Source organism: Chlamydotis macqueenii, chromosome 2 (genome assembly GCF_036417535.1).
Source record: "Chlamydotis macqueenii isolate bChlMac1 chromosome 2, bChlMac1.mat, whole genome shotgun sequence".
NCBI lineage: Eukaryota > Metazoa > Chordata > Aves > Otidiformes > Otididae > Chlamydotis > Chlamydotis macqueenii.
Genome location: NC_141557.1, coordinates 46,488,478 through 46,499,550, shown reverse-complemented (window position 1 = coordinate 46,499,550; position 11,073 = coordinate 46,488,478). Strand labels below are relative to the sequence as shown.

General features: G+C 41.7%; 1 protein-coding gene across 3 annotated transcripts; it reads right to left on the bottom strand.

The window, feature by feature from the left end:
• Positions 1 to 1,689: 1,689 nt before the first annotated feature.
• CDV3 (CDV3 homolog) lies at positions 1,690 to 11,056 on the bottom strand. Of its 3 annotated transcripts, XM_086742816.1 has the most exons (6): positions 10,552 to 11,056; positions 8,545 to 8,624; positions 6,363 to 6,499; positions 5,140 to 5,302; positions 3,965 to 4,014; positions 1,690 to 3,582 (listed from the first exon to the last, which is right to left on the bottom strand). In XM_086742816.1, exons 1-6 carry the CDS (start codon positions 10,774 to 10,776, stop codon positions 3,566 to 3,568), a joined length of 672 nt encoding a protein of 223 aa, XP_086598942.1. In that variant the 5' UTR covers positions 10,777 to 11,056; the 3' UTR covers positions 1,690 to 3,565. The 3 variants fall into 3 exon arrangements, with proteins under 3 accessions (XP_086598942.1, XP_086598941.1, XP_086598943.1); XM_086742815.1 differs by having other exon boundaries at positions 1,690 to 4,014; XM_086742817.1 differs by lacking the exon at positions 3,965 to 4,014 and having other exon boundaries at positions 10,552 to 11,054.
• Between the last annotated feature and the right edge of the window lie 17 nt (positions 11,057 to 11,073).

Here is an 11,073-nt window from a genome sequence, read left to right as displayed (position 1 = left end):
ATGTAAAATATGAGGTATTAATTTCTCTGACCATGTCAATATTGGAAAGAATAATATTACTACCTTGTAAACAAACACCTTCTAAGGAGGAAAAAAAAAGCTCCATTTTAGTTATGGTACTTTACAGAAAAACCACAAGCAAGTTTAGAACTGCTCAACTAGGCTGAAATTAGAAAGACAACAAGACACAATTACTGCGCAGATAAGCAAACTCCAAAATGTTCATCCTGATGAAGTGTATATTGTGTTTACCTAACATAAACAGCACAGGTGTCTCAGCCACGTTGTGGTGAAAGAGTTTCCAAGAGCCAACAGATGCAGTCAAATACCAAAAACCCTAGCCCCTGTGGTGCCAGGTCTCTAACATAACTGGTACCATTAAAAACTCATCTATTCATAAGTTTTGTGAGAGAGTTACTTTGGACATGACAGGCCAAGCTAGCTACAAAGACAAAACTGAAGTAGCACAAGATGGTCACTTTTAGTTGTCAATTCTTCTTCATTTGTGAATAGCATTAAACATGGCACAGCTAAAACAAAGATGGTCAAAACTAATCCGCTCCGACATTTATCATCAGCTCAAGTAGATACAGATGCCAGACTCCTACAGCAGGCATTTGGGAAGTGCAACTTCATTATAATTATCTAGTTTTTGGCATTTTAGCATTCCTTAAATACAGACTATATCACTGAGAACCACAAATCTAAACTAGTACTTACCGAGAAAGGAACAGACATTTAAGTGTTCTACTAGCAAGTCGGTAACTTTATGGCTGTGTTTTTCTTCTAAGCCAGAGAAAGTAAAACAGAAACTTTAAATTGGAAATTGATAACTAACTCACCATAAAAGCATGTTACAAGTTAGGAAGTTTCTGAAGTGGCACACAACTGCATTTTACTGACTGGTATCAAGTCTCATTTCTATAACTGACAGTCCTTCATTTATGGAATGAGCCTCCAACAAGCATTTTGAAGGAATAAAATGGACATTCTTAGCATGCCTCACATGAGTGCAACACCACACTAGATAAAGCTGGACTTCAGAGTCTCAAAAGCATACTGAGCTTCCACAGACGACTGCTTTTCAAAATTTCAAGCATGCAGAACAATTAACTGTTACAAGGAAGATACTGACAACTGGCATTTTGATAGTTGCTGGCACTGTTATTTTACACAAGAAACACTTTAAAATAGTTTTAACATTCTGTACTATGGAAATCTGCTGCATTTCTGATTTTTTTCCTTTATGCCTTCAGAAAGAACTGGGAATTATATGCTTGAGAAAAGCCCCCAGAGTAACACCTCCAGTTATCAGTAGCTGATAGATTCGGGTGACAGCAACCATCCAGAGTTTGGTTGTTTTTATTTTTTTTTTATTCTTTCATTTAGCAGAGCTATTTTCAAGTGGAAAGCAAAGCTTCATTCATACTCAATTCACAATCTCTAACCAGTCCTATATGGTGGGAGTAAGAAGACACTCTGACAGGTAGCAAACCAAACTTCTATGCATAAATAAAAGTCATATTAATATATGTACTGCTATAAGCTCTTAAACATCGCCCACCTGACCATAAGGCTGACTACCCACTCCACAGCCTGTCCCTTAGGAGATCCAAATGGTCTGCGTTTCCACAGCTGTTGTACAGTCATAAGCTAGAACTAAAGGTAAAGATTCATTAGACTCCAGAATCCATGTATATTTCCATTTTATTTGATTTGAAACTGTTACAGGGTTTTCTTGAACTGCCAGAACTCACGCCCAAAACCTCAAATAACGACGGTACAATGGACAGTCTCATCTACCCTTCATACAGTAGACTAAAACTTTATTCATGTGCATTGGTGATCTCAATCACTTTAAAGCATCAGAAAAAGCGTTTTAAGATTTCACGTTTCTACCACATCAAGTGACATGTCCATTTACCATGAATTCCACAGAAAGCTTTAGTGACAAATCAACAGTTTTGCTGGCAACAATGTATTTTCAAGGAAGATACATGGCTCAGACTCCAAGGTATTGGTATCAGTCTTTCAGTGGGGTTTTGTTTCCAAATGAAGTCTCCAACTTTTAAGAATAGTCACTTGAGCCCTCTCTTTAATAGCAGCTTCTAGCAGACGTTTTAGAGACAGTTAACTCTGCAAGGGCAAGGCCAGTTTTAGTCTGTGCACAAAAGAACCAGGTGAAACCCCAGCCCCACTGAAGTCAACAGCAAAATTCCATTGGCCTCAAAGAAGTCGATATAAAGCGAGTCAGCAGTTAGTCAAAAGGGAACCCAACCAGACAATTCCTGCACTATCCTCATCTTCTGCACATACACAGTACTCCCACACACGTAAGCAAGTTTTGTTTTGTTCCCTTGTTTTTATTGCCATTGGCAACTCTTATAGATGTTGGGTCTATTTTTTGGCATTTACTCTGAGAAACCTCAACACTGGAGCATGCCACTATTGTACTTCATTCTGCTTCTGGTGTAAGAATTCAGAGAAGAGAAAAACAGTTACAGCAGGACACTTCTGGTACTTGGTAGGTTTTGTTCATCACATCAGAGTTACAGGCAATGTCCTATATTCTTAGTGTATCCGTGCCATTTTGCCTACTTCCACTAAATTAAGTCAGAGGTGACAACAACTTAGAGAAGTCATTGCCTCCCATTATTACTAAACTTCCTGACTTTGAATAAACACCATTTATGAGTTTTACTTAGAGGAATTCTGCCTCAAAAAGCCTGCATGCTTCACAGAAGTAGCCAAACGAATAAGGCTTACCAGCTTTAGTTATCCCTCTGCATACTAAGTTACTTTGGTTCTCAAGTAACCATTTCCCTTCAATAAACATAGCTATTTTTAATAGAGAAGAAATTTTTATCTAGTATCACTACTGCCACGTATCTCATTTTTAAAAGACGAATTCTGAAGACTGTAGATGGAGTTTGGATACCTCTGTATCAAATCAAAACTCTTAAGTCTTAGTGCTTTCGGTTGAGAAAGACAAACCTCATGACAAAAGAAAAACCCAAAACAAACCCTATGTCACTACAACATCTCATTGTTATTTAAATATACTGCAAGTTGATACCAGAAACAAGGCAGGCATTTTTTTGTGGAGAACAGAAAGGGAAAAAAAAAAAAACGACACCTGTAAAAACGGCTAATGCAAACAGAACATTCAAAACCATCATTCCTCAAATCCGATACTGAATGAGTTTTAAGTTGTTTTGCAGTTACTTCAGTACAGCTATCTAAAAAGGTAAACAAACTACAGCTCTGTTATACTTGGATCGTATGACTGGTATGGTACGCTCCAGAAGTCTCTAGGCAGGCTATGGCTACACATGACAGGATTCCTCAGAAGGGGAACAGAATAGGTTTGTCATTAAGGTCACTTAAATCTTTGTTATAGCAAATTGGAACCAAATGGCTGACTTCTGCAGGATTTCTGACAGGAATCCAGTAGAGCTGGTTTCAAGTTTCAGATGGCCACTAAAACAGCTGTAACCTTCTCTTCCAGAAGTTGTGATCCACATGGTGTCCACAATGAGTGCAGCAAGTCTGAGGTAGTCAACCTTTACGAAGGCTCAGTATCTGAACATAAAAAGATTTTGAAATGACCACTGGCTGTAGGTATCTTTCTGAGCAATTAAAGAACACTGATGACTCTCGTTCAATCATTCACATTAATCTGCCCCATATCCAATGGAGAAGTTGTAACATATTATGCTTCCATAGTGCAGGAGAACCAATCACTTACATCAATGTAGTCTGCACTTGCTGCAGTAGATCCAGCAGAAATAAGGTAGCATGTTCATCATAGCCGTTAGCTGTAGTTTAGTTACCTTAGTAGAAGGGTTACCAAAAAAGCATTCCTTAATTGTATTGTGTATGCAGCTCTACTGATCCCCAAGCACAGCATACTGGTTGTCTAGCTGAAGTTTAAGTGCCTGGTTTTTTGAGACCTCATCCCTACCTCTAGTTTTGTGTTTTACTACTTCAAAGCTCTTCTCCATTTCTTTATCCCTAAGGGAAAATAAATGTAATCAGTAAATATAACTAACTCGTGAATAGTGAATTTCTAGTCTATTTCCACCCCATCCCAACAAAAACATCATAATACAAGAACACCAAGGTCCAGAGTTTTAACAGAACAGCCAAACATTCCCAAGCAAATCTTGTAAAACCTTATCTCCAGGATCAAGCTCATCACCCAGTACAATTCAGATTACATTCTAAATTTCAGTATTAACCTTCTCAAAAGTAAATTTAAGTGCATTTATGAAAAATACATTTTAGAAAGCCTAAGTCCATTTCTAGAATTGCTCACTCAGAATTTCATCTTAGCTCAATCTGCACTGTTCAAACTCTAAAGTATCAACTACAGTGTGTCTCATTGCCAAGCAGACAAAGCCACACCAAAAAAATAGAAGAAATAAAGCTTCTGCTAGGCTGTATTAGTCAATAACACAGCAAGCAGGAAGAAAACACACTCCACTCCATCCCCCCTCCCCCCCCCCCCAATACCCAAAACCCCAACAAAAACCCAAATGAATTAGGTATTTGCCTAGCTATCTCTTCTGCAGGGAATGAGGTTACAGAAAGATCAGGAGTGAGTCTCCAGCACCACAAAATACAAAACACTTCGGTAAAACTCTGGGAGCTCATCAGTGTAAACAACAGTTCAGAGAGCAACTTTATTGATTTATATTTGTATTAAACCCCATTCCTTCATTTAAGTTACCTTCACATCTCTAATGAGAAGGCAGCACACTCAAGACATCCTACTCATGTCTACTGACAGTAATAACACAGAGCCTGACCATGGCTCGTATCTCAGGGAACGAGATGCTGTCAAGAGCAGAAATATTCTGCTTTAGGGAAATCCTTCAGCAAGCCAAAGATAAGGTAACTGGCAATCTTATTTGGCTGTCTCACTGGGCTATGTCCTATGAAAGTTATTTCATGGGAAGCCCTTCCTAGAGTTGGAAAATACAGTGAAGGTCTCTCCCATCTCTCTTTGCCAAACAGTGTGATTTCTTAGTTATTTCTTTCCTCTGTGGAAAGATTCAGGCTTAAGCCCTAAAACAAAATAAGAACTTAGAGAAGGCAGTTAAAATATGTCTCAGAGAATGAACGGAATGTACTTACTTTCGACTGTCTACAAGCTTGGCGGTGGACTGCAGTGATGGAAACTGCGTATCACTATAGATTTCTGGTGGTCCTTGCTGTGCTCTCCGTGGCCTGCCACCCTCCCTGGCCCCAGGCGGCCTGTATACACCACCAGTCTGAACTGGTTCTGGGGTTTCTGTAACTAGTTATAAGAACAAGATTTAGACAAGGGAGTAAGTTTGCATTCATATCTGAAAAAAAAAAAAACAGACACATGCACACACAAAAAAGAATCTAACAAGTATGTTTTTGCACCCTGTAAAGCTCTGGAAGCAAATACTTTAGACAAGGAAATCAGGTGGCACCTAATTCAACCTATGCTTAAACTAAAATGTGTCTCCGGTGTACTGGCTCACAAAGTTCAGGGAATCAAAACCACTGATAAGGACTTCATGTTTCTTACTTGCAATTTATTAGCAGCTTACATTTAAAACTAAAGATTTAAACACTAGTTACACATTTGCCAAATCTTATTTGATGCACCTCACCAGATGCAGAAAAGAATATCCAAACAGTCTGTATTTAAGATAACAATCAACAATGTAATAACACTGATTACTTAACTTAACCTCTTTGCCTGTGTAATCAAGAAAAAACACAGCAGGCCACTTTTCAACGAATTGCTCAATGGAAGAGAATAGTCTGAACTCAGGTGACTGCTAAGCAGTTTATCTCTGCTGATGCTAATAAATTGTATTTAACAAAAACTGAAGTCCTATCCCAGTTAAAGAATCAATTTTGCAATGTCACATTCTCTGCACCCTAGAACCAATTTGGAAAGTGTATTACTAACCATTACTAACCTACTCAAGAACTGCCATATTAGACATCAGATATTGGCTGAATATTCACTTAATTGCCAAAGCAATATTTTTGGATCAACAGAAATGTTTCCAACAGATATGCTGCAGATTGCAAAACAGAGGGACCTCCTTCAAAGATGGAATGCTTCCCCTCCCCCTCCTTTCAAAGTTGGAAATAAAAATTTGCCCATTTGTGTTTATTTAAAGTATCTGACAGTACCATTAAATCAGTTCCCCAGAACTCTTCACAGGAAAAATTTCCTCATTTGCTAGTACATCAAACAAGCCATTAGTATGTTAGAAGGTGCCTGCATAGCAACTGCTTCTTCAGCTCTACCCTCTGAGCAGCTTAATTCAACCTTCCAATAGAAAAAAGCAACAACCTCGAGTTAAATTTACCAATTGGTTCAACGACAGGTGCTGGTGCAGGAGCTGGCTTGTTCCAAGGACCAGATGATCTGTCTACACCACCACCAGCCTCCTCCCAGTTGTCACCGGGCTCTTCTCTTTTTTCACTTTCATCATCTTCTTTTTCACTATAAAAGAGAAATGGGAAGTAGCATTTTACACACAGAGGCTTAAGACTCACCAGAGATGACACAGCTACCACAGACAAGACTTCACAGCTACTGTACTGAAGATACTAGTTTTAACCAGACTACATTAGTCCTGTAACCACTGTTTTAGTACTTCCATCTGAACAATTTTTGGTGCACTGCTACATAACTTGGCAACTGAGAAGGAAAAAAGGTTCTTTAAAAAACAACACCAAATTCAAACTGTATTACATGACTAAATAAATTATTTCTTATTTTGAGCTTAAAGACTTCTCTCTTACTAAGACTGTCATGCATTTGGAAGTGATGAGAAGACAGAGCAGGAAGGGGCTACAACTCTAGCTTCCATAAAATGCTGTAGTCAAGAGGAAGACATTGTGGAAAAGTAGTGACAGAAATTTTTAAAAGATAAATCCTATGCAAAAGCCTAACTGTATTTTATTTAGACTATTTTATTTTGCACAGAAATAGTCAGAGACTCAAAATAATTTGCTAGACAAAGCTACTACAGAAGTTGTGTGTTGTAATGGGACATATATGGAGGGTAAGGCTGTTAAAAAAAAAACAACCCAAGACACTGATCTGAACAGCAGCAAAGTGTGAATACAGAAGAAGTCTATAATACACCAAATCCTAGCAACCATGATATAATAAGCTTTCTGTATAAGAAATAAGCAGGGAACAGTTAAAAATACCTACCATTTCTGAAAATTAAATGGCCTTTCACAGTTCATCCAAATACAGTAACAACTATAGTAAGATGGACCAAGGGCCTAAACACATCACTACCCTATTTTAAACTACCGTCAAAAGCAAATACCTACAGACTAGCTGGAACAGAGTATACGTAACAACCTGCCCTCCACCCGGCCAGATACTCTGTATCTTATTTTCAGCAAAGAGATCTCCAGAGCTGGATAATTTATAACCTTCAGCAGGTTTTTCTTCCATTTACTTCTCTACTCCCCCCCTTGGATCCACTGAGTGGTTAAAAAAATCCTGCAGCAGAAACTTCCATGTGCCTGAAAATCTGCTACAGCATCAAAAGCATTCAGAATGCCAGCCTTTGTCTGGAAAACCAAAGTACTCGCTTTTCAATCAAACAGTCTTGTTACTTGTCCATTCAGACATGTGATTATCTGCTGTGACACTTCAACAGTATGGAGAGCTCGTTGACCAGATATGTGCAAATGGCCTAAAAGAACTAGTTAACTGAAGAGGGCAGGGAGGTGTCAAAAAAAAAAAAAAAAAAAGATAAAAAGCAAATATGTAAGATCTGCTCAAAAAATGAAGAAAGCATCTACTACACTTGTTACAGGCAACATTATTTTAAGATGGCTTTATTCTGAACATCATTAATAACTGGACAATGAGGATCACATGACATTCTCAGTCTAAGACTGAGGTAACAAAAATCCTTTTTCTGACCTGATGAAACATTTTTCTTAACTAGGACAGACTTAAGTAGACTTACTTTAGACCAGACTACAGGAACAATCTAATGAAAAAGCAAAGAATCTTGGATTAGAATCATAAAGGCAGCCCTGTGGGATAACGTCATGGGACACTAGTTTTACAAACTATATTTTTCTTTTCTTTTTTTTTTTTTTAAATAAAAATGCAATGGTTCAGGAATTCACTTCTTAAACTGAGATGCTGAACAGACTGAGGCAAATACCCTTACAGCAGTTAAATGACTCAGTGGGAGTTACTATCCTGCACTCCTCTCTCACAGAAATTCCTACTTTACTATCTTTATGGAGGGGAATGTTAAGCATTTGTAACAAAAATTTGTGTCCCAACCAAAACAGATAGACCTAGAGTATCAGAGATTTAGAAAATAAAGAGAACATTGGCAAAGACTAGTCAAAACCATGTTACCCTGCAGCAAACTTCCATACTAAGAGAAACATATTAAACCTCTGTTTAATTGGACTCCATGGAGGCAGCTCTGAAGAAATAACATACTTTTTTGACATAGGTAATGATTATACTAGAGAGAAAAAGAAAAAAAGAAGTAGTACCTTATTTGCATGGACTGAACTCTAAGACCACTATAATCAATTTCTTCCTTTTGCTCAAACTCCTTCCAATCATCCTCTTCCTGTAAGAAGAGAAAAATACAAATTGTTACCTTCTTTACACTGGAAGTAGAAAAGAAGAATGCAACTAAGATGTTACAAAAAAACCTAAGGGTGAAGGTGCAGTTCCCTGGGAAACCAACCTGTGTGTACCACTGCCAACAGGGGAAAGGATTCCACTCCCTCCTCTCTTAACTCACTACATGTCATCTAGAATGCACTTGTGCGCTGACTTTAACTCAGTAGAACAGCTAAGAAATGCCCAAGCAAAAAAAAGTCATTCAAGTGAAAGAAAACCACATCATCTCAGTAAAATACAGCAGGAAGTCAAGGGACAATGCAAAGTAGGAAACAGGACCATGCAGTCAAGACCAGGCACATACAAGGGCAAGACCTCTCCCTTTTACTAACAGTGAGCTTTTATGACAGCTTGAATGCGCACATTTGACTTTTCATATTAACAACCACGTTTACAGCCCTTCTTGTTTTCTTAATAATGTTTTTATAATAGTAAGAAGGTCAGCTTCAAACCCACAGCAATCTTAGTACACAAAACCAGCAGAATATTAGTCTTCAGAGAGGACCACTTTAAGATTTTAAAATGGGAGTTTGATTATGTGTTTGCGGAAAGAGGGACCCCCTAAATGAGGCTGAGTTTGTCCTGCAGAATCAGTAGATTCTGGGGTTATTAAGGTAGGCCAGAAACAGACCAGACCAAATAAGTAGTCCTTCCATGTTCCCAGTCACAGCTTTAAGATACACACAGCCTAACCAGTAGTCTACGTAACTCCTACACTCTACATAAAATGCAGTTATATTATTTTAAATATTAAGACGTTGCAAGCAGGATTTTCTGATGGTATAGCCCCCTTTCTGCTGAACAGCTGGGAATACAGCTTATTTTAAGAACCCCTAGCTGGAAAACTTTGACCTGCTTTAAAGTAACAGCAGAAGTAGAAAGTGACCTCATGTTATTGCACCATCTGCTGAAGATTCAGTCTTTTGGAAAAGCGTGAATCTACAGCTCTAAAATCTTTTAGATTTCTTATATCCCCATCTCCATGGAAACATCACAGTTTTCAAACGAATGCACCTTTCACATTTAATGATCTGTATTTCTAAACCAAGCACAAGCTGTAGTGAAAGCCAGATATTATTTTATAAGCAAATGAGCAGAAGAGGAGCTGAATTCACTGACCTTGGTCTACTTAGAAAGCTACTGCAGATATCAAGCTCCCCAAGCTAAACATTAGGAAGTAGCAAAGCATTTCTTAAAAAGCATTTTAAAATATACAGCGTGGCCAGTAGTAAGGCAGTAACTCAACTAGGAGCGCTTGCACTTTCTTGCACTCTCATCATTTCGCTGTAATACAGTACAAAAAAAAAAATACTGGCAGTAAAACCCCTCCTGGCAGAGAGGCAAAGAGAGCTGGGCGTACTTTGTCTGCAGAGCCAGGGGTATCTTATCGCCAGGGTCCACAGGCCACACGCCACAAACCCAGGTGGCCTATGGCTGGCCCCTGATGCAAATCCCCAGTTCCGGCCGGTGCCTTGTGCCAAGAGCCAGAGAGCAGGGAGGGCTGGGCAGAACCGAAGCCGCAGACGGGCAACCGGATCCGCTTTCCCCACACTCCCCCACAGGCGGAAACAAGGCGGGTTTCGAGGCTGGGACTCCACCCGGGCCGGGCTTCCCCGCCTCTCCCCACTCCCGCAGCGGGGCCTGCCCGACGGCTCCGTGGCAGGCCTGGCCGGGGGCCCCGCGCCGCCGAGCGCGCCCGCATGGCCGGGGCGGCGCCGCAAGCCCGGACCGGCGACGAGGGCGCCCCCTGCCGGCAGGAAGGCGCCGGCCGGGCCGGCTGAGGGAGCCGTGACCCTTCCCCCACCGCCGCCCCAACGGAGCGGCCCCGCTCACCACCCCTCCGCCCTCTTCCTCCACCCTCCCAGCCGCACCTTGGTGGCCGTCTTGGCGGAGCCGGAGTTGGAGGCGGCGGCCCCGGAGCCGCTGCCGTCAGTCGGGCGGGTTCCTCCGGCCGCTGACGCCGCGCCCGCGGCGTTAGAGGCGGCGTTGGAGGCGCTGGAGGCGGCGGCGGCCCCTCGGCTGCTCTTCTCCTTCCGCTTCTTCTTGTCCCGCTTGGCGAAGAAGTCGTCGAGGCTCCTCTCCTCGGTCTCCGCCATGGCGGCGGCTCCCAACGGCGGGCCGGGGTGGCGGGGGAGGGGGGACGGAAGGAGAGGGCAGCGGCGGCCCGGGCCAACAGGTGAGCCCCACGCAGTGGCGGCGCGGCCTCCCCGCTGCCTGTCCGGTCCCGGCCGAGGGGAGCGAGCGCGGCCGCCTAACGGCTGCGGCTGGCCAGACCCGCGTGAGCCCGCCCGGTGGGAGGAGGAGGCTTCCGCGCCCCACGCTGGTGGCCGCCGCTTGACACGGCCCGAAAGAGAGGAGGGGAGGGACGGGAGGTGGCCCGCGGCGGGGCTGGG